This window comes from Pleurodeles waltl, chromosome 2_1 (assembly GCF_031143425.1).
Source record: "Pleurodeles waltl isolate 20211129_DDA chromosome 2_1, aPleWal1.hap1.20221129, whole genome shotgun sequence".
NCBI lineage: Eukaryota > Metazoa > Chordata > Amphibia > Caudata > Salamandridae > Pleurodeles > Pleurodeles waltl.
In genome coordinates, this window is record NC_090438.1 from 711,710,186 (window position 1) to 711,734,858 (window position 24,673).

The window sequence follows — 24,673 nt, forward strand, 5'->3', positions numbered from 1 at the left end:
ACAATCCCCACATGCAGAGGTTGTGTAAACAGTCAATTGTCCGGTAAACTATGAGAAGTGTAATATTTCTGCATGTATATTAAAGTTTTGTGAATTAGCTCAATGTAAAAAATCTATGCAATTCTTTGGAGTAAGCCTTCAATGATTTGTGGCTTTTTGTTATGAATTAAGTCCTAAATGCATTGGTCATTTTAAAGCAATACCATTCTCAGCATGCTTAAAATTACACATTGCATGCTCCTTACCAACTTTAAAAGCCTCTGTAACTCCATTAGACTTTATCAAAAGGAACAGCAACAGCATGGTAAGTACATTTTTAGGCTTGTAGTAACTCTCTGCAGCCTAATAAGAAGTGCTGTTTGCAAGTTCAAAGAAGGCTTCAACAGGACGTCTCCTTTATTTCCTTACTTGCACACCCTCACTGGAATTAATAGTTTAGGAAGCAACCTTGAGGCAGGAAAATGTTGGGGTTTGCCTTCCTTTATAAGACTCTCACACAGCATTTCTCAGTAAGGCAATCTCCCAGTCGAACCTAAACTTAAACTGACCAGTTCTCAAGTGGGACTGCTGTGAACATTAAAGACTGTCACAACTGCGTCTGGCCCTACGTGTGTACCCATCACTGCAAAATCTTAACAGACTAGTAGATTTTGAGATACAGATCCCTAAAGATAAACACATAAAATGTGACTCTACAATGAGAGATGGCCCATAGTTTCTATCAGTCATGCTAAAAGTTAGAGAGCAAGTAGGCCCATAACTGGTCACTGGACTCTAGGTGACTTGACCAAGTTCACAAATGGACACCAGGTCACTAGCATATCACTCACTGAGAGTGCATAACACTTTTGTTGGTTGGAATTCTTTTAGTTTTTTGGGATCTATATTTTGTGGAGACACACATCTTTCTTAAGGAAGGCACCTTTTATTCATTCTCTTTGGCACTAAAGTGGTATTTTTGAACCAGAGGTCAGTATAGAGTACATGCATTTACATCCCTTTCCTGCACCTTTTAAGCCCTTTAATGGGCGTTTAGTCCAGCTATGTACTAGACACTAAAGCACTTCTTAAAGTTCTTGAGTCAGCCTGGCCCAAGCCTTAGGTCTTACGTTAACAAAAATATAGTGGCTAGCAGGAAGAATGTCTAAGAACATTTAGGGTTGAATCTTTCACCATATGGTGCCAGTACCTTCTCACTTTAGGGTATTTATTATGTTTAACTATACTATGTGCCATGTTAATAAAGTCTTAATTTCATAAAGTAAAGCAATGATTTGTTAAATATATTGATTATTATGACCGAATCACACGGTATACGAGTTTTGAATGTTCTCCACATCCTTCAGTAAGCTTTAATTGCTCATTTTTGCATATTGAGAGAGTCAAGTTCCTACAGGAAGCAACTTGAATTTATAATTGGAGTGCTTCAGAAGTTTGGTACTGGGACACTAGTAGTAAGCGACAGTGCCCACACGGAATACTACACAGTAACCACTGACTGCCCCCAGAACTCCAAGACAAGGTCTAACAATGTCAGAAATTAAAAAAATACATGGGGAGTGTGTCATGCACAGAATGACAAAAAAGACAGATGGAGGGTGGACAAATTAACTGCAGCACTGTCAGCTTATCCCATGCTTCCCAACAATGACAGCACCGTCCCTACCATGTTAATCTACTCTTTCTGGAAGCTGTGGATCAAAACGATGAATTGTCAATGAAGTGGAGAACATATGACTGCTATCTTTCATGCCACATTAGGATAACCTCGCAGAGTCATTATTTATACAAGAGAGTGCAATACCAAATTCATTCATAAAGTATAGCGGGTTTACGCCACTCGTGAGCAATGGGCGGTCTTCACTCAGCAGTGGAAATGGCATCGGTTTCATCTTTATACTTTATAACTTGTACTAGGAAAGCAAACGTTGAACTTTCCAAGTCATTGAGATGATCTGCTCACCCGCTAAGAATTAATAAAAATATTATAAACGCAGCCTCTAAAGACAAGGAACGTGCCTGTGTGGTAAGCATTGGGTATATAAAGACTTTCTTTCAGATACAGTTCCTATTCATCTGTGGTGAACAAGCTTAGAGACATTAAAAAAGTTGGCTTCCACTGGAAGGGAGCACAGGGGGAATATTAGTCAGAGGGTTTCCTCACTTCTTCTGTGGGTCATTTTTTTTTTTTAACGGAGTCACGAAGCGTCTTTCACCTTCAACATGGAATTAACAAAATTCCAAAACCCTGGGCTGGTGAGTGCTTTTTATAGACCAGGTAGCCGGTGATGACTGATGTAGCTGTCAAAAGCTTCAGAGGCTGTCAAGCTTACCGAGGAGGATAAGAGAAAGTTGGCGGCGGCTTAGTGTTATTGAAAGAAATCTCAAATATTTATTCCGACTCCTCCACTAACCTTAATCATATTTCCATCACACTGCCAAAAATGGGGCTTTGACACCAGAATGTAGATTAACACAGACCGCCATTGTTGGCTTAGCCCAGTCGCAACACCCGAAAAACGCAATGTTTATTTTTCTTCATAATCTCGCTCTTTGTCGGTGCATAACAGGAAAACATTATATATACATTTATTCTTTACAACAATGGACGAAAGTTCAAGTCAAGTTGTTAATGCAGTACATTTATTCGAAATAGCTCTTTTAAAAGAAAACACTGCACTTGCATCCAAATTATTTGCCTAAGCTTTCAAATAAAAAAATCACAGTGTTGGTTTAAGGGTCTAAATGATATCCTAGTTGACTGGGTAGTTAACTAAGGAGAGCACCACTGCTGTCACACTATGCTAGTACGCATTAGTGGAAACATCTTCCTGTATGGAATCATGGAAAGTACCTTGTATACAAGCAACAAGTCCTGTAAATTACTGTCGAATTTTAGTTCCCAAGGACACGAAGAATCCTACAGTTGTGTTCTCTGTGTTCTACCATACACACCTGAAAACGCACAAGGATACTTGAGCAGTGGCGCAATGCAAAACGATGGGCCACCTACAGAATGTGAAAAGGGGCCCCGTGTCCCCCATACCGCACAGATATTCATTGGTCTTGGGCTGAATGGGGCCCCCAGTCAGGCTGGGGGCCCGCCTGCCCTGCAGAGAAGTGTGCTACGCCCCTGATACTGAGGCACTTTATACAGTGAGGTAAGGTAGCAAATGGTTTTGAGTTCGCATTGCCCAATTAATGAACTAAATTTTAATTATGGCTCGGTGAGTCCGCATTTTGTACACTCGGGGCAAACATAGCTCACTCCTGCCGCGCCAGCTTGAGGTTAAGTCGATTTTGCACAGTATGAAGAGATGGTAAAGAAGATCTTAGAAGGAAACAGATTTTGCTAGTTCCTTTTCCATTGCTGTGTACTGCTCTCGCAGTCGTTCCATGGCTTTCTTATGTTCTTCGTCTACTGCTGCCTGCCACTTTTCCTGTTCTTTCATGATCTCTTCCCACTGTGCTCTTCGTCTTTCATCACTCGCCTTAAGCGGCTCATTCTGTAAAAGAAAAACATATTAGAAAAAAAAGGACAGCTTTCTTGTGCATTGTAGTCCACAGGCAAGAAAACCTTTAGTCTTCAAGAACAATATGTACAAAATTCAGGAATTGACGAGATACAGCTTTCTGACAACTGAAGGTCCTATTGGTATCCATGAGCCTACATAGTTACTTCAATAATTCTCATTTTGTTTATGTGTGGTCATCACTGATGTCCTCCATAATGTCTTCAGACTTCAAAAGCATTTTGTCCCAGTGTAAGACAGAAGCTCCTGGTTGGGGATTTGTAGCAGCTTTAAATGCAGTGGTCCTTCACCTTTTAGGTACCTCATCTAACCAAATTGAGGGGTTGTTTCTGCTCTGTGACGCACAGCAGTGACTTACCAGTTCATGCTGAACTGCTTCTATTTGAACAAGGTTCAAATGAACTCCTGGCAGCTGGCCGTTTCTTGTAAGAGGGTCAGATAGGCACTAAAGAAGTGGCATATTGTAAAGTTGTAATGCAATATAGACAGACTGTTTATAGTCATCTTTATAAGAACATTCACAGAAGAACCTTAATGTTTCTTTCGAAAAGTTTCTTCACTGAATTTTCATCATTTTATAATGTGTTTTTTTGGGTCTGTTTTTGATACATCAGCCTGGTAGTTATTGGCCATGCATTCTTGTCAATTCAGTCCAATTGCAACATATAGTATTCATTTGAGTAGACTGTCTACCAAGCACTGGCTCCAGTCGCACATGTTCTACATTTGTGAAAGCATAAGTCACAAGCCAAACAACAAGGGCACATCTCTGGCAGATCGCATCAACACCAGCACTAACAGCAGCAATGAAATCTTAGCCATTATCCAAAAGTTAATTTCGCCCACTGCTGCAGCGAGCAACATCAACCCCCTTTAGCAACAAGCTCTCTAAATTCTTCACAACACTCACCTCCATATACTGCAACTTTACCCCTAAACCAGACCCTGCCAACATTGCAATTCAACTTCTCATCACAGGAGATGATTGAACCCTAACCTCTTGGCCTGCCATCACCACTGTCAAAATTGCTGTTACCATGAAGACCATTCACCTAGGGGCTCCATCTGATCCTTTCTTCACCACACCTTGATTAAACAACTTATAATAATCACCGAAGATCTAAAACCCATCCTCGACTCACACACATACCCAGACCCCTGAAAAATAGCCACTACCATGTCTCTGCTCAAGAAACAATCCACTGATCCAGTCACCCTTTTCAACAACAGACCCATCTCCCTCCTACCATACTCAGCAAAGGAACTTAAAAAACTAATCAACAAACGCTCGATCGACCACCTCAGCAACCATCAGCTCCTTAGCGTCACACATTCCAGATTCAGGCCCAATCACAGTACAGAAACAGCACTCATCACTGCCAATGACAACATCGGCATGATCCTTGATGGAGGAGACATGGCAGCTCTCACTACACTGTGTAGCATGTGACGGGGTCTCACACCCCTTCCTCATCAGGCACCTGCATGAGATTGGTATCAAGGGAACCACTTTCTGCTAGATCTGCTCCTTCTTAATGGATTAATGGATAGAACATAAGCTGTGAGCCTGGCACTTTATCCCTCTGACAGCTACAAATTTATCTGCAGAGTGCCTCAAGGATAATTCCTCAGCCCGACCGTCTTCAACGCATACATGAGCTCTTTGTCCACTGTCATCCGTGCTCACAACATCAGCATCCTATGCTACATTGACAAGGAGCAACTTAAACTCTCCCTGTCGACACAAAACACCCAGCACAAGAAACAAGTTGACTGCCTGCATGACTGACATCGCTAACTAGATGAAAGCCAACTGTTTCAAGCTCAACACGGACAATAAAGAAGTAGTGATCTTCAGCCAGAACATCTAACCATGGGACTACATACCATGCCCAGATAGACAGACACAAAACCCCACCCATTCCACCTCCCATGCCAGGAACCTCGGAATAATCATCAACAGCAAAGTGGACATCACCACACAAGTCAACAACGTCACTGCATCCTCCTTCCATACCTTAGAAATGCTAAGAAAGATCATCAAATGCCTCCCAAGCAACACTAGAAAACTGTCACTCACACCCTAGATACCCCAGCAAGTTGAATATGGGAACAGCCTCTACGTCAGGATCACCAAGCAACTCACTACAAGCCTACAAACCATTCAAAACTCTGCAGCCAGACTCATCCTCAACCTCCCACACAGAACTCACATCACACTACACATCCGGGAACTCAAGTGGTTCCTGATACACAAACACACTCAATTCAAGTGCCCCACACACACATTCAAGTCGCGATACAACTCAGGCCCCATCTACCTGAACAGTCACATTTCCTTCCAGCGACCACCAGGCGCCTCTGTTCCACAGGACTCCTCATCGCACACATCCCATGCATAGATAGAACCGGAGTAGGAGGATGTTTTTTTTCTCGTTTTTTTTACATTGCTCTTAAAGTGTGGAGCGGCCTCCCACTCAACTTTAAAGCCTCCCCCTCTTTTCTTGAACTATACAAGAAGCTGAAGACAGAGCATTCTAATTAACCAACCTACCATAGGCACGGCTAGGCACACACACACCTGCTCAGTGCCAGGATAATGTGACATTGCAGCCAAGTTGCATGTTTATCACATCAGTCCACCTAGAAGAAACCAGAAGGAGATCCATGCAATGTCCACTTTTAGCAGACTAGTTACAAACACATTTTCAAAGGTTGAAAAAACCCAGGAAGGTTAAACACTTCATTTATCACCTCTCTGTAACTTCATGTGGACTTCCAATTGCATAGAATGTTGACATGCAGCTCTACAACAATGGTTACAATACGAGGCTACTTCAGCCAGATTTTGGTGGTTTGTGGAACACAAGTAGTTGCCGCCCAGGAGTCCTGTAGCAGAGGATAAATTGCAGCTCCTAGATGGGGGTTTTGGGAGGACCCAAGCCCTTACCATGTTGGACTAGTTGCATGCTAGTCCTCCTGCCATTTTGTAACATTCAGGGCTGTATTAGTTATCTGTATGATTGCAATTCGTGCATGTATATGTCTCAGATTCTCGCGATAGGGAATCCTCTAGCCTCTTCATGTCTGAGTGCCACCGTCTCAGCTCTGCCCGATTTCAGCAGTGCTGCGCACCAATGGTGGATAGTCGGGAGCATGGGCGATTTCCAATTAATGGCGATGGCTCTCCTGCCAATAATTAGCACACAGTCAATAAAGTTACTTTAGCTTATTTGGGGCAGTTAAGAGGCCCAGGAGGGTGCTTTCAGCAGTGTGAATGTCAGTATGTTCAATCAATTCTGTGAGGGTCTCCGTAATTTGAAGCCAAAAGAACATATGTAACATGTTAGCCAACTTACTGTGTCATCGAGGGCACTCCGAAGGGGATCCAAACATTTTGTGTAGTGTATATGGTGTGAGAAAGGCTCTATGCATATTATACTTTTTGTATTTAAATCTGGTATTACTCCATTCATTTTTGTGGTATATCAGCACTCTATCGCATTATTTATCTAGGAATTCTGTGCCCACGTCCTGTTCCCAGCTTCTGCGAATCGGCAACAAGGTGTCTTGGGTTGTGTGTATCAATGCCCGGGTGAACCAAGTAATTGGGTGACTACCACTGCCCATGATATGTAGTGTGTGCACTAATGGGTGAGGGTCGGGTTCCGACTCAGTTATCTGCCATAGGTCAGCCAATATGGCAAGAAGTCTGGCATGCACCTGAAAGTAGCCCACGGGTATACCCTAATCAGGTTGTAAGTGATCAAAGGGTTCAAGTCCTTTGTCACAGAATAGGGCTCCCACTGTGCTGATTGCCGCCGCTTCCCATTGCTGAAGACACACTCTTACCAGCATTATCCAGAAGGGCTTAAAGGCCGTTAGTCCAATTTCTGGGGAATAAGGAGATAGTGGGGCATAAGTTTGATTCTTCGTCTGTAGCTAGCATGGGCCACTGTCAGCAGTGTACTACAGTGTGGGGGATGTGCCACTGATTGTGAAAGGTTTCCTGGACTATTCGTAGTGCGATTCCAGTAGTGGGTTGCCCCAGTTCTTCTAACAGGTGACCCACTAGCCATCGGGCAGGCCACTGAAGTTGTGCTACCAAGTAGTAATATTCAAAATTTGGGGCTCCCAGTCCCCCTTTCTCAATTGGGAGTTGCGGTTTACGCAGCGCCACCCTACGCCTGCCTTTGTTCTACAGAAAGGTACCCAATGTGGTATGGAGCATATAAAAGATTTTCCTGGGGATATGCACCAGGAGATTATGAAAATATAATAAATGTGGCAGTACAACCATTTAGACAGGGCAATTCTACCTCGATGCGAGTAGGAGAGTGCTTCAGTAGGTCATCCGAGAGCATACAGATGCAATAGGTTACCATCCATCAAATCCTGGGTGGTATGATAAATGTTTATACCTAAATAGTGAAAGGTACTTGGTTCCCAGTGCACCTCTCGTGAATCTACTAACAGCTGTTGTGGCAGACAACGAAGATGCAAAGGATATAAACAGGACTTAGACCAGTTTACTCCAAGTACCCACACTGCTCTGAATTCAGATAGGAGCTCACTTATGGTGTCTATGCCACTTCTAAAATCACAGATATAAATCAGCACATCGTCCCCATACAAGAAGGAGGCGTGCAGGGTCCCCTCCAGAGGTATCCACCAATCTCTGCCCTGCTGGCATAGTTTCTGTGCCAGCGGCTTCATGGCTAAGATGAAAAGAAGGGCGATAGGAGATAGCCCTGACGACATGCCTCTGTTGACTGGGAAGGGAAGGGAAGCGAAGGGAATGGGAAATACACTGTCCTACCTTCTCTCTGGCTATAGGGTCCATATTCAGGAGGAGTATAAGGCTGTGTAGATGGCCCGTAATGCCAAAGGCTGTTCGGGCTGAAAACATATATTTCCAATTTAGTGTATCAAACGCTTATTCGAGGTCAATTACTAGGCATGCTGCACAAGGCCATTGGGCTGGGGCCAGCCCTATAATTCTATGAAGCCTCCGGATATTAAGCGTTGTGGACCTGCCAGGGATAAAACAATTTCGGTCTATGTGTACCAGCCGGGGCATCTGATCCAGTAACCTGGAGGCAATAATTTTGTCTAAAATTTTATAATCAGATCCGAGCATTGATAAAGGATGGTAGGAAGATAGTTCCTGAGGGTCTTTGCCTGGTTTGGGAAGGGATAATAGCAGGGACTCCCTCAAGGACAGGGGGAGGGGTCTACTTTCCTGCAATGGGGTTTGGAAAACCTCCAGTTGCTTGGTGGCTAATAACCACAGGTAGGTTTTATAAAACTCTATGGGGTACCCATCTAACCCCGGGGTTTTACCTGTAGCTGATGCCTTGATAGCCTCACATGTATTTTGGGTTGTAATGGGTGCATTAAGGTCCTCTACGCTGGAGGGGTGTAGTGTTGGTAGTGTGACCTCATGGAGGAAGGTTTGTATCCTCTGGGTTCTATGTATCAGCAGGGGATTATATAGGTCTTGGTAGTAAGTAGTGGGGCCATCAAGGATGTCCACTTGGTTGGTAAGTAGGCATGTGGGGGATATCCTGATCGCTATGATAGGTGGCATTGGGGTGGAACTATGAAATAACCACGCCAACGGGATGACCCGACTTGTTTCCTTCAGCATGCATCCTAGCCTGATATGCTTTAAAGTCAAGACATCTTAGTTGTCAACTAATCGGGCATGCGTCTTTGTGGCGGTGGCGATTTCCCTCAGGGCAGGCATGTGAGTCCAGTTCCAGTTTCCTAAGCTTGGTTTCTAGTTGTAATAGATCCCTGTGTATTGTTGCCCTAACTTCCGCTATTGTGCGTATACAGTGACTACGTATTACTGCTTTCAGTGCCTCCCAGTCAACAGCATGAGTTGTTGCCATGCCCAGTTGTCAGCCAACCAGTGCATCAGGGCCTCATGTGTGGTTTCCCTGAACCCCTGGTCCTCTAATGTCACAGGTTGCAACCTCCATATGGGAACTGGCGGTCACAGCCGCCCCCAGTGAAAAGCTTTCAAATAGGGGATTATGGTCAGAGAATGTTTTCCCCAGGTATTCTGCAGTGGTAGCCAATAATTGTAGTGGGGACTGACACAGTATATAATCTAAACAAACTTTCATATCATGGGTTGTGGAATAGTGCGAGTACTCCCTGGAGGTTGGATGGAGTGTACGCCAGCAGTTGTGTAACGCCCACTGTTGCAGCCATTGAGAGAAGTGAGCAGCAGTTGACGGGGGGGTTGGTAGTGGGGATTATGAACAATCTTGATCCATGTTGACTATACTGTTAAAATCTCCACCCAAAATACATGGAATATATGCCCACTTAACCAAAACAGTTGATAGTTGTGTGAAGAAGGCTGCTTGGGAAATGTTCGGGCCGTAGACACTGCCCAGCAGCATAGGCCTACAATCTATGGACCCTTCGACAAAGACATATCAGCCTTCTGGGCCTTTTTCTGTTTCAGTGGAAAGAAATGGGACACCCTCTCAGACCCAGACCAGGGCTCCTCGTGCAAACACAGAATAAATGGTGCAGTAGCACTGTCATCGCCATCTATGCTGCAATTTAGTGTCTTCTCCCCCAGCTATGTGAGTTTCCTGTAATAACGCTATCTGAGGCCTCTCAGTATTACTGGACCGATTCTAAGCCTCCTTTATTAGTGATAATATAGCAAATGGCACCTGATATCAAATGCTGCAGAGAACACCTACTAAACAAATATATATTCATATATGTGTGTGTGTGTGTGTGTATATATATATATATATATATATATATATATATATATATATATATATATATACACACACACACACACACACACAATTTAATTCAAGGAGATGCAATAAATCACTAAGGATAATTACTAATGAACGCTCAAAATCATAGCTAGGACAAAAATGTACTAGCAGACAAGATAAAACGGCGATCTTTTCAGTAGCCAGTGAAGGAAGATCACAGAGCCTCTCCCTAGTTAAAACAAAATAAAAGATCTGGGAATGGCCAAAAATGAGATGGACTAGGTGAGTTCAGAGACTTTTTCAGACAGTTGAGCTAGAGTACCCAGTTTTGCTTGACACCGGATTTCACGGAGATAACTGACTTTATATAGTTTTGAAGGAGCAAATACTGAGAAACACACTGATCAATTGTTGTGATAAAATATACATTGGTTGTGTATTAACCAAAAATTGGTAAATCGCTTTTTGATGGGGAGATTCTTTCACCAAGTTATTAAATGTTTATTCGATGCGATTAGCAATGGAGATATTTACAAAATACATAAATCAATCAATCACACAAAGAGAGGGAGTTTGAGTCAGCTCTCTGGTGGAATGTTATTCAATATTGTGTAATTATGTTGAGCTGGCATGTTTACTCTGTTGAGTTTGCCTCATTCATTGAAGGTTGATGATTTCCATGTTGCATGTAGTAGTTAATAAAATGTACAATGCAGGTATGCTTCAGAGTGCCCATGCGGTATAGAAAATGTGAAAACAAAATAAATACACGATCAGCCCACAGATCAGCAAAAGTACAATGGGTCAGTGGGACTGCTCTCTTTAACCACTCGTTTTCTTGCCAGTGTCAATAACATTTTGCATCTTCCACAAATACAACATTGCCGTTTGGTGTTTAGAGTGTCATACGATGTGAGAGACGGCATATTTCTTCTTTACTCCGAGTCCAAGGGAGTCGGTTTATCTCCCCTCCCTCCTGAGCATGGCCTCTAGTGTAGTCTACACTACCCCTCCCAGGCTCTTCAATCTCTCAAAATGGACAGCAGAGACTCCGTCCACAAATGCTGCTGTGTCAGATGGCAGTAAGGATGCATGAACAGTGGGTACAGAACAGAGTCTTACACTGCTGAAAAGAAATACAACAAGCATTGGCAAAGCCAACAGTTCTGTGTTGGTTGCTAGTCTTTTGGTTTTGTCAATGATCGTTTTGTCACGGACATGGTAAAGCTATTTTGAGGACTGACAAGCTTTTGCCAATATATAAAATAAATAGTGGCTAATCGCAAAACTATTTTTTGGCCTGGCAGAGTACAATTTGCCATATTAATCCCTTGTACTGAATGGAACTACTCTATGTAGGTTATCTCTTTGAGAAAGACCAGAATGCTGTCACTTACACGAAAGAAAGTTAGCCAATGGCTGAAGTGAGCTGACACTGCTCGTGCTGTATGCAGTAATGGGCGGAAGGAAAAAAATGAATGACAACAACAGACAAATAGATTAAGAGGGCTGTCTGAGGGACCGTAAAATACGTATATCATACATATAGTTTTGGTGAAATCAAAAAGGTCTTGGCTAATGCCAGATCTAAACAGTGTGTTTGGGGATGGCGGACTATCACCCTAAACGTACTGTTGCATTCACTTGCCTCTACTAACACAGATAATCATACAATTCATTTCATTGAATTGAAACATGCATATTGTATGATTTAAAAAAGCCAACACACATTTTGTTGCTGTAATAGCACGCTTTATATACCCGATCTTCAGAATGACTTGAAGATGTCTTAATAGCTGTTTACTGCCCCTATTTGGGGAGCAGAAGCGTTTGCCTAAATGGGTGGCATATTGACTTCCAGAAACTCCTAGTGAGAGCAGTCGCACTTCCTCTGGATCTCATACTGATTGACTGCATTTAGTTGATGAGCCTTGAAGTTGCTTTGTGGATTTTGGAGGACTCAGTTCGTGGTTAGTGCCAGGTGTTCGTTTCCCAGCACTGGGCTTTAATATCATGATCTTGTATGGCCTGTACTTGGTTTATGGTAAGAACCCTCCTGATGGAGCCTCCCTGTATGCAGTATGTGCTGCAAAGGCCTGCAGACCTAACAATGTAGACCACCCTATATTTTCAATAAGAATAACATATGAATGGCCTTACACACCTTTGGTGGTAAATAGGTTTCTGTTTTGTGCACCTGGAATTGCTTGTATGTAACTTCTAAACACTCCAAAACAATGGATGAATTATTTGAATGTCGGGTACGACCAGACCTTTTTCTCTGTATTAAGGAGAAGCGAGCCCCTCTCCTCCTCATGTGTAAATTCCCTTTATGTGAAACTCAGAACCTTGTGCTGGTGCCTTGTGTGCATGTTGAGTGCATCAATGTGCATAAAGACTGTGGCACATATATGGTACTACGACTCAGTATGTTTGATAACTCTAAAAACTGTGGCCAGCGGAATTCATTTTGGATGCCTCTGGTTTTACCATGGCACACGTTCGAAGAGAAGGACAGCTTCCTCTAGACACTGGAAGCATACTCTCTGCATTCCTGTAGCTGAGGGTGGAGATCCAGACATTGATGTGAGGGGGAAGTGAACACAGAGCAACCTTTAGAGGCTTGATTCACAAACTGCGCTTTGTACTAAGGTTTGCAGTACTACAGTAGTTCTAAGTAGTTCTACAAAACATATCACCAAATGGTATTCACAAATTACACTTGTATACTAACTTTCACTTTTGTAGTAACTTATATGTGTAACTTCCAATGTCCTAGTAACTTACACTGGTATTGCAACATCCTACCATAGAAAAAATGGAGGTAGGAACTTAATGTAAAACCCTTATAAAATAATATTACATTAAGTTAGATTACTGAAAATAGTTAAAGTTATAAATAAACATAAATTATTGGTAGGCAAAATATAAAAAAATAGTACATATGTAGTATTTTGTCAGACCCTCCAGGAAATTGCGGCACAGACAAATATATTTAACAGCAATATGTGAAATTTTTAGCACAATATTGAGATTTTAGCTGCATTTGTGCTCCACTTTATTTAATTATTATTCACCAGTTTACAAGTTTGTTTTGTTTTTTATGTTTAAAGCATGAGTCACCTTACAGAAGATGTATAAATGCTCTTGAATCTATCTTTAGGTATGTGGGAACGAGCTTTCCACATATTTATATATTTACATTTACATGTGTATCTATGCTCTCAGCATCATTTGCAATAAAGAACAGTGTGCACGCCCATTTGCTAACTGATTCTGTTATGTATTACTACACATCTTGAATATGGTTATACGTAATACAAGCACTTTGCAATAGGTAGCCCCATACAATGAAAATTCTTTGTAAGCTTTGTGGAAGTGTGCACTGTTGTACTGTTCTTTGTTGCAAAGGATGCTGTGGGAATATTGCAATTGGCAGCTGCACAGCACCAGCACTGACATGGCAAATTAAATGGATTCTCCAGTAGCTATTGGAGACTATGGAACTGATTTAGATCTCGGCGGACGGGTTACACCATTACAACGGTGATAGAGTGACTCGTCCGCTGAGATCTAAATCAGGCTATATATATGTATATATGCAAAAAGAAAGAGAGAACTCTGGGTAGTTCCCAAGTTTAGGTGGAGAGCAGCTCCAGTAAGGAGAACCCTGCAACACCAGCGACACTCTAGATTTGCTCACCTCAAATGTCTGTTTATCTAGCAAAGTTTTTAAGCATAGGATAAGTACAGTGCTATCCACGCCGAGCTAGATAGTGACAAAGTCTTTTGCCATTTGTACAGCAAAGTCTTTAAGCATAGATTTGACACAATATCAATCTTGTCGAGCTGTAAAATGACAAAAGCCATTTACCACTCCAGGCACAGTATTACAGCTTTGGACTGGTAAAATACCATCCAAGCCAACCTGGAATGAATAAAAGCAACCCCAGACACGTGTTTCGCTGTCATTAGAGCTCATCAGAGAGGTTTAGCTTTGTCCAGACACAAGGGAGCATCCAGTATAAGTTAAAACAAATTCCTTTCAGGGTTAGAGTGATGCATAAATTATGCAAAAAGAAAGATAGAACTCTGGGTAGTTCCCAAGTTTAGGTGGAGAGCAGATCCAGTAAGGAGCACCCTCAAATACCAGCAACAGTCTAGATTTGCTCCTCTCAAATGTCTGTTTATCTAGAAAAGTTTTTAAGCATAGGATAAGTACAGTGCTATCCACACCGAGCTAGATACTGACAAAGTCTTTTGCTAGATAAACAGACATTTAAGGTGAGCAAATCTGAGCGAACCAACAAAGTTAAAAGAGCCGAGCCAGCATCTGGCATGGCTCTGGGAACCCATACATGAACCGAGCCACAAACATGTTTGACTGCTTTACATGTAAATCATGCACCTAAAATCATGTAAAAATAAAATAAAGTATTTTCTAAATGCATTAAAGTGTATATCTTTAATATGTGGAAGTCTCACCTCAGTATCGGTATCACTGAACTGAGTATTAAAAGTGATAGTTTTCAAATATGACATTACTGTCCTGACTTCGCCACTCTGATAACAAAGCCACTAGTGAACTAAGAAGCAAGTTAGTTCTCATGTGTACCTTATAAGTGGCCTAGGTTCTTTAAAGACAAATGGAGCAACATTATAGACTATGAAAACACATACAAGAGGTTTTTGTACAGCGGTATTTCAAGGTAATGTTAATTGTTGTAATGAAGAAAACAGGCTTGCTGAAATCACATCTTTGTGTTAGATCACAAACTTCAGTCATGCAGGGAAGCAAGGATTGATCACAGATTTTGAGGTTTATTCGTTATTTATTCAGCCACTACATGGGTTTCCTCTCTCCTGTTTTGCATCAAAAGCTAATGCTTTGTCAATCTGCTCCAAATTCCTCTGCCAAGAATTAATGACAAAGCACTAACCTTTGATGCAAAACAGGAGAGAAGGATATTCATGTATGATGTATGTACACATACTTATCCTGACCATCAGGATATGCGTTACGGGAGGCCTGGATTCTTAGCTATATGTCTAAGAGGCAGACTGGAATCATCACTCTCGTCGTATTAATAGGTTTCCTAGTTATGGGAAACAAAACATTTAGGGTCACATGCTACACAAAACATATTTACAAATGTCACAGCTTTCACGAGTATTACTTGCATCTTTAGCACCCCTCCTTTGTAATGTCAACTTTATTTTGCAGGGTGTGTGTTGTACTATGCTAATATTACAATTTAATTTTCATCAAAATGATGGAAATGGCATTGATCCTGAGAGAGAGGTGTTCAAAGAGTGGTCTGGACCGCAACTAGTTGTGCCGTAAAATACTGAAGTACTCAGTTTTCTAATTAAATAATTTATTTTACTAATCAGTTACAGTTGAGCATTAATAGCTTGCTCAATAAAGCATTGAGGCCCTCATTACGAGTCGCCATGGCAGTCGAACCGCCCTATTATGACTGGGAGAAATGGGCCATGGTTCGACTGCTGGCACCGCCAGGTTTCCGCCTGTCGACAGCCCGGCCGTCTCGGCGGTCACAATCCGCCAGGGCAGCACTGCAAACAGCGCTGCCCTGGGATTACGAGTCCCCTTTCCACTAGCCTTTCCTTGGCAGTCTCGCCACCAGGCAAAGGCTGGTGGAAAGGGGCCGTCGGGGGCCCCATGGGGGCCCCTGCACTCCCAATGCACTTGGCATGGGCAGTGCAGGGGCCCCCATGCACAGCCCTGTCACACATTTTACTGCCCGAATTACGGGCAGTGAAATGCGCGACAGGTGCTGTCGCACCAGACACACCACAACATTGCCGCTGGCTCGATTACGAGCAGGCGTCAATGTTGTGGTGAGTTTTCCACTGGGCCAGCGGGCGGAAATGCTGTTTTCGCCCGCTGGCCCAGCGGAAGACTCCTAATATGGCAGGCAAAAGACCCCCACTACTGGCGGTTTTTTGCCTACCGCGGCTTCAGCGGTCCTATGAAAGGACCGCCAAAGTTGTGATGAGGCCCTGAGTCTCTGGGTCAGAAAAAACATCAGGACTCCTCCTGATATTGTAATAAAACGGGAAATGCACAACCTTACATTGTCATGACACATGCCCCTCCCCTCCTTCCTTTAGAGGCAGAATAAGGAAAATGTCATTACCCAGTGTACATCTGTTCGTGGCATTAGTCGCTGCAGATTCACATGCTGTGCATAGTCCGCCGTCTGGTGTTGGGTCGGAGTGTTACAAGTTGTTTTTCTTCGAAGAAGTCTTTTCGAGTCACGAGACCGAGGGACTCCTCCTCCTTTGTTTCCATTGCGCATGGGCGTCGACTCCATCTTAGATTGTTTTCCCCGCAGAGGGTGAGGTAGGAGTTGTGTATGTTAGTAATAGTGCCCATGCAATGGAATGAATAAGTATGTACAAAATAAAGTTTAAGGTTATATATTTACAAATGTACAAATGTTGGAGATTACTTCCAAACGGCTACAGGCTCCCGGGGAGGCGGGTGGGCGCATGTGAATCTGCAGCGACTAATGCCACGAACAGATGTACACTGGGTAAGTGACATTTTCCGTTCGGTGGCATGTGTAGCTGCAGATACACATGCTGTGCATAGACTAGTAAGCAGTTATCTCCCCAAAAGCGGTGGTTCAGCCTGTAGGAGTGGAAGTAGTTTGAAATAAAGTTCTTAGTACAGCTTGACCTACTGTGGCTTGTTGTGCAGATAGCACGTCTACACAGTAGTGCTTAGTAAATGTGTGAGGTGTAGACCATGTTGCTGCCTTACATATTTCGTTCATTGGAATATTTCCTAGGAAGGCCATGGTAGCGCCTTTCTTTCTGGTTGAGTGTGCCTTTGGTGTAATAGGCAGCTCTCTCTTTGCTTTAAGGTAGCAGATTTGGATGCACTTAACTATCCATCTGGCTATACCCTGTTTTGATATTGGGTTTCCTGTATGAGGTTTTTGAAATGCAATAAATAGTTGTTTTGTTTTCCTAATTAGTTTTGTTCTGTCAATGTAGTACATTAGTGCTCTTTTGATGTCTAATGTATGTAGTGCCCTTTCAGCTATTGAGTCTGGCTGTGGAAAGAACACTGGTAGTTCTACTGTTTGATTTAAGTGGAACGGTGAGATAACTTTTGGTAAGAATTTTGGATTGGTTCTTAGAACTACTTTATTTTTGTGTATTTGAATAAATGGTTCCTGTATAGTAAACGCCTGAATTTCGCTTACTCTTCTTAAAGATGTAATGGCAATGAGAAATGCAACTTTCCACGTTAGGTATTGTATTTCGCAAGAATGCATGGGTTCGAAAGGTGGACCCATGAGCCTTGTTAAGACAATGTTGAGGTTCCATGAAGGAACAGGTGGTGTTCTTGGTGGTATAATTCTCTTTAGGCCTTCCATAAATGCTTTAATGACAGGTATTCTAAACAGTGAAGTTGAATGAGTAATCTGCAGGTATGCAGATATTGCTGCGAGATGTATTTTTATGGAAGAGAAGGCCAGATTTGATTTCTGCAAATGTAGTAAGTATCCTACTACATCCTTTGGAGATGCATGTAGTGGTTGAATTTGATTATTATGGCAGTAGCTAACAAATCTTTTCCATTTACTGGCATAGCAGTGTCTAGTGGATGGCCTTCTAGCTTGTTTTATGAACTCCATACATTCCTGTGTGAGGTTTAAGTGTCCAAATTCTAGGACTTCAGGAGCCAAATTGCTAGATTCAGCGATGCTGGGTTTGGATGCCTGATTTGTTGTCTGTGCTGTGTTAACAGATCTGGTCTGTTGGGTAGTTTGACATGAGGCACTACTGTCAGGTCTAGTAGTGTTGTACAGCAAGGTTGTCTTGCCCATGTAGGTGCTATTAGTATGAGTTTGAGTTTGTTTTGACTCAATCTGTTTACTAGATATGGAAGAAGAGGGAGAGGGGGAAAAGCGTACGCAAATATCCCTGACCAATTCATCCATAGAGCATTGCCTTGAGACTGCTGGTGTGGGTACCTGGATGTGAAGTTTTGGCATTTTGCGTTCTCTTTTGTTGCAAATAGGTCTATTTGAGGTGTTCCCCAAATTTGGAAGTAGGTGTTTAGAATTTGGGGGTGAATTTCCCATTCGTGTACTTGTTGATCCCGAGAGAGATTGTCTGCTAGCTGATTCTGGATCCCTGGAATAAACTGTGCTATTAGGCGAATGTGGTTGTGAATTGCCCACTGCCATATCTTTTGTGCTAGGAGACACAGCTGTGTCGAGTGTGTTCCCCCCTGTTTGTTTAGATAATACATTGTTGTCATGTTGTCTGTTTTGACAAGAATGTATTTGTGGATTATGATGGGTTGAAACGCTTTCAACGCTAGGAATACTGCTAACAGTTCGAGGTGATTTATATGAAACCTTCTTTGATGTACGTCCCATTGTCCTTGGATGCTGTGCTGATTGAGGTGTGCTCCCCACCCTGTCATGGAAGCATCTGTTGTTATCACGTATTGTGGCACTGGGTCTTGGAAAGGCCGCCCTTTTGTTAAATTTATACTGTTCCACCATAGAAGCGAGATGTATGTTTGGCGGTCTATCAACACCAGATCTAGAAGGTGACCCTGTGCATGTGACCATTGTGATGCTAGGCACTGTTGTAAGGGCCTCATGTGCAATCTTGCGTTTGGGACAATGGCTATGCATGAGGACATCATGCCTAGGAGTTTTAACACCATCTTTGCATGTATTTTTTGTGTTGGATACATGGCGTGTATGACTTTGTAAAAATTTTGAACCCTTTGTGGACTTGGAGTGGCTATCCCTTTTGTTGTGTTGATTGTCGCTCCTAAGTATTGCTGTGTTTGGCACGGCAGAATGTGTGACTTTGTATAGTTGATGGAGAACCCTAGTTGGTAGAGGGTTCGTATGACATAATCTGTGTGGTGCGAACACTTTGTTAGGGAGTTGGTCTTGATTAGCCAATCGTCTAGGTAGGGGAACACATGTATTTGCTGCCTTCTGATATGTGCAGCTACTACTGCTAGACATTTTGTAAAGACTCTCGGTGCGGTTGTTATACCAAAGGGCAACACTTTGAACTGGTAATGTATTCCCTTGAATACAAACCTTAGGTATTTCCTGTGCGAGGGATGTATCGGTATGTGGAAATACGATTCTTTTAGATCTAAGGTTGTCATGTAGTCTTGCTGTTTCAACAGTGGTAATACGTCCTGTAGCGTGACCATGTGAAAGTGTTCCGATTTGATGTAGGTGTTTAGTGTTCTGAGATCTAAGATTGGTCTCAGTGTTTTGTCTTTTTTTTGGTATTAGAAAGTACAGTGAGTAAACTCCTGTGTTTTTTTGTGGACCTGGTACGAATTCTATTGCGTCTTTTTGTAGTAATGTTTGAACTTCCAGTTCTAGAAGGTCTAAATGCTGTTTTGACATATTCTGTGTTTTTGGTGGGACGTTTGGAGGGAGTTGGAGAAATTCTATGCAATAACCATGCCGGATAATTGCTAAGACCCAAGTGTCTGTTGTTATGTCCTCCCAAAATTTGTAGAACTGGCTTAGTCTTCCCCCCACTGGTGTTGTGTGAAGGGGTTGAGTGACTTGTGAGTCACTGTTTGTTTGGCGGGGTCTTGGGACCCTGAAATTTTCCCCGGCTTCTAGGGAATTGTCCCCCTCTGTATTGGCCCCGAAAGCCTCCCCTTTGGTACGGTCCCTGGTAGGTAGACGGTGTTGTTTGTGAGGTACTGGCTTGTGTGGTTTGACCTCGAAACCCCCCTCTGAAGGTTGTTTTGCGAAACGTGCCAAAAGTGCCTCTGCCCTTCGGGGAATAGAGTGCGCCCATGGCCTTAGCTGTGTCAGTGTCTTTTTTCAATTTTTCAATTGCCGTGTTGACTTCGGGTCCAAACAATTGTTGTTCATTGAACGGCATATTGAGCACTGCCTGTTGTATCTCAGGTTTGAAGCCGGATGTGCGCAACCATGCGTGCCTCCATATGGTTACTGTGGTATTTTTTGTTCTTGCAGCTGTATCCGCTGCATCCATAGAGGAACGTATTTGGTTGTTGGAGATATTTTGTCCCTCCTCAACCACTTGTTTTGCCCGTTTCTGGAGTTCTTTGGGTAGATGCTCGATGAGATGCTGCATCTCGTCCCAATGGGCTCTGTCATATCGCGCTAGGAGCGCCTGCGAGTTAGCGATGCGCCACTGGTTTGCAGCTTGTACTGCAACCCTTTTCCCAGCTGCGTCGAACTTGCGGCTCTCTTTGTCTGGAGGCGGTGCGTCGCCAGATGTGTGCGAGTTGGCTCTTTTACGAGCTGCTCCTACGACAACCGAATCTGGTGGCAGTTGTGATGTGATAAAAGCAGGGTCCGTGGGCGGTGCTTTATATTTCTTCTCCACCCTTGGAGTTATTTCTCTGCTTTTGACAGGTTCTTTAAAGATCTGTTTAGCGTGCCTTAGCATTCCCGGGAGCATAGGAAGGCTCTGATAATTGCTATGGGTGGAGGAGAGGGTGTTGAAAAGGAAGTCATCCTCGACAGGCTCCGAGTGTAACGACACGTTATGGAACTCTGCTGCCCTAGCTACCACCTGTGCATACACTGTACTGTCTTCAGGTGGCGAGGGCTTAGTAGGGTACGACTCAGGGCTATTGTCTGACACTGGGGCGTCATAGAGATCCCACGCATCCTGGTCATCTTGGCTCATGGTGGTATGAGCTGGCGAATGTGACGGAGTTTGTGCCGGTGATGTATGAGTTACCGGTGGTGGAGAGGGTGGTGGAGTTACCTTCTTTACCACTTTTGCTTGTGGTGTCTTTTCTTGTGGTTGGAAATCGAGTTTCCTTTTCCTCCTGATTGGGGGAAGAGTGCTGATCTTCCCTGTACCACTTTGTATGAAGATCCGCTTTTGGGTGTGGTCTACATCTGTGGTTTGTAAATCTTCCTCAAACCTGTGTTTGCGCATTTGGGAGGAAAGTGATTGTTCCTCTGAGTATGAACTGGCTGTGGGTTCGGTTGCTGGTCGTTTTGGCACCGAAACTGCGTCTTTTGTTGATTTCGGCTCTGACGAGATTTTTCTCTTTTTCGGTGTCGAACTTTCTCGGCGTCGACCATCTTCGGTGCCGCTGTCCCTGTGCCGAGCAGCTTCGGTGGTGCTGTCTCGGTGTCGACCCTTTTCGGCAGCACTTTCTCGGTCCCGAGATTGCTGCGTGCCTGTGTCTCGACCCGAGTCGGACGACCTCGGCACCAGTTCGCCTTTTTTCGGTGCCGATGGACGGTCACCTACTTTATGGGTTGAGCCATGGCCTGTCGGCAGTGGCGTCCCCTGGGCTTTGTCTGTTTTCCCGTGTGGTGCTTGCTTCGACGTCTTACTCACGGTTTCTTCGACGTCAAATACTTCCGAGTCCGATTCATGGATGGAGAAGGCTTCTTCTTCTTCTCACTGTTCCTCGAACCCTCGTTGTCCTGTCGGCGTGGACGCCATTTGCAACCTTCTGGCTCTTCGGTCGCAGAGCGTTTTTCTCGACCGAAACGCTCGACAGGCCTCACACGTTTCTTCCTTGTGCTCGGGTGACAGGCACAAGTTACAGACCAAATGTTGGTCTGTATAGGGATATTTACTTTGGCATTTAGGACAGAATCGGAACGGGGTCCGTTCCATCAGTGTCGATGTTGCACGCGGTCGGGCCGACCAGGCCCTGACGGGGGATCGAAATTACCCCGAAGGGCTAAGGGAGCTCTTCAAGATTCGGTGTCGATTTTAGTCTAACCCGATACCGAACGAAACAATACCGACGTAGTTTTCCGAAGTTCTGACTATCTTTCCGTCCCGAAACACGGAGCGAAAAGGAACACGTCCGAACCAGATGGCGGAAAAAAAACAATCTAAGATGGAGTCGACGCCCATGCGCAATGGAAACAAAGGAGGAGGAGTCCCTCGGTCTCGTGACTCGAAAAGACTTCTTCGAAGAAAAACAACTTGTAACACTCCGACCCAACACCAGACGGCGGACTATGCACAGCATGTGTATCTGCAGCTACACATGCCACCGAACACCCAGTTCTTCCTCTTATGTAGCTGTAACATTCGACCCAGAAAGTCAGCATTTCAAAAATGCTTGTTTGAAGCCCTCCAATGTAGCACCCTATCATAATGTACTTTAACTACATAAATGTTTGGGAAAGTGACAAAAAAGAATAAGTAAGGTACTGAAGCAGGGAGGAGTGGGGGGAAAGGTGCCTCTCTGGTGCTGTCTGCTGGTTTTTGAGACAATAATTTACCTCGTCCTAGGGCAGGAGGGGTGCTGCAGTGATTGAACAGACAAAATGATGTTTTATCACGGCAGATCAATTGAAAGTAGCGGGCATTGTATGCGTCTTCACATTTCACTGGAATATATTGCGGTTCACAATACCGAGAATAGCTGGAGGGTCTGTTTAATTATTACACGTGGCATAACCTATTTAATTTAAAACACAATGCAAAATCACATTTTTATTAAAATAATTGCATTCATTTTTATTAATTCTACACATGATTCTTTAATTATCAATGGACATTAAAAACCTTTTTTTTCTTCAGAAGGGAATTTACATTTTAATTTAAACTTCATGAAAAATAAAATAATTTAAATTAAGACATTTCCTTTAATTACATTAATTTAATTGTGCTGTTGCATTTTTTTGTATTTTTAATTTTGTTCTAAATTAAAATTAAATACAAATTAATTTACATTATTTAACATAAATATTTATTTTTGAGTTACATATGTATATTTTTTTATTTCCACTATACATTACCATGGGGGATCTCCACCTGACTGTGGAGCCTTCCATTAGTGAAATATAGGACAAATGTTTATATGTACTCCACTCAAAAATAAATATAAAAACATTTATATTTAAATCTTACTTTAAATTCATTATTTACTTTACATGTAGAACAAAACAGAAAAATGCTACCCCATTACTAAACTAATTTTGAATCGAAACTGTAATAAATTAAAATATAATAAATTAAAATAACTTAAATTTGTTAAAGTTTAAGTTAAAAATGCATGTCAATAGGGGCGTGGCCTTCAAGATAGCCGATTGCCTGCACCAACAATATCCCACATCATCCTCTTGCCCCGTTGTGAGAGAACAGGGCTGACTGCACAGGCCCCCTAGCTTTTTGCACCCTTTTTCCACTTTTTGCTGGTGTTTTCCTGACTCTGATGGTGCCCTGGGTACTGCTAACCAGTCCCAGGGCCTGTACTCTGTGTAAAATCAGTATGCAAATTAGGCTAATTATAATTGGCTAAGTAAACCTACCTGTAAGTCCCTAGTACATGGTAGGGCATGGAGGTTTAGGGACCCCAGCATAGGTAGTGCCCCCATAGGTGCACTGCTGAGGTGCCCAGTGTCATTTTAAAGGCAGGCCTGCCTTGCTGGCTGCTTTTAAATTAAAGTTACATACAAATTCGACTTTGGAAGTAAAAGTAGTTCCAAAGTCTTGAACTACCTTTTTTTTTTTTTTTACAAATAAGTCACCCCTAAGATGCGCCCTATGTGCCCCTAGGGCTGGGTGCCATGTAACTATAAGCATGGACCTTATAAAAATAGTTTTATAAGCCCTGGCGAGGTAAAACAGGCAAATTCGTTTTTCCCTCATTGTAGTGAATGGCCTCCATAGGCTAGAATGGGGAGATTTTATTTTAATTTTAAAAGTCCCCTTAAGTGACAGATGACAGACGTTTGGTATCAAATTAATTGTTATAATAAATCCCACAACATCCAGTTGTGGGATTTAATATAACTTGTTCAGGTAAAGAATTATAAACTTTACCTGAAAAGTTGCCAACTTCAACCCTACAGTGTTTTTGCTGCTGTGCTCTTATTGGTCAGCCTCTGGCAGCCTGGCCAGGCTGCTTTGATGAAGTGTGAATTGACCTGGCTCCACACAAAGAGATATGGCTAGGGGAGGAGGTCTCCCCTCAGCAGATGGTGAAGCAGGAAGGGGTAGGGCTGCCAAACTGGTCTTCAAAGGCAGAGAAGGACATTTGGAGCAACCCAGCAACACCCCCACACCCTGCAAACCCAGACAGTTAGGTGCCCCCTAGATTAGATTAGGAGAGGGGGTGTGTTTAGGATTTTTAGCCACACCAGTGGGTGGGCTCAGCCAGATGTAACCTCCAAAAATCACTTTCAGCCATGATGGATTTTTGAGGAATGTTGCTCCCTGGGATTGATTTTTGCCACACTTCCCAGGAAGTGGTCATCACAGGGGGAAGGACCCTGCACCTGATTGGAGAACAAGGACCTCCCCTGTTTTTCACCCAGGAGCAGGGATAAAACTGGCAGACCTGCACCAACACCTCAGTTCCCTATCAGATTCCAACAAGGAAGA

At 43.1% G+C, this 24,673-nt stretch overlaps 1 protein-coding gene across 1 annotated transcript in view; it reads right to left on the reverse strand.

The window, feature by feature from the left end:
- Nucleotides 1-2,621: 2,621 nt before the first annotated feature.
- The window catches only part of BLOC1S5 (biogenesis of lysosomal organelles complex 1 subunit 5), a 282,496-nt gene continuing 260,444 nt past the window's right edge, over nucleotides 2,622-24,673 (reverse strand). Inside the window, exon 5 of the mRNA XM_069217151.1 lies at nucleotides 2,622-3,506. Within this exon, the coding sequence (XP_069073252.1) occupies nucleotides 3,333-3,506 (174 nt within the window). The 3' untranslated portion in view covers nucleotides 2,622-3,332. The remainder of the gene's footprint in view (nucleotides 3,507-24,673) is intronic.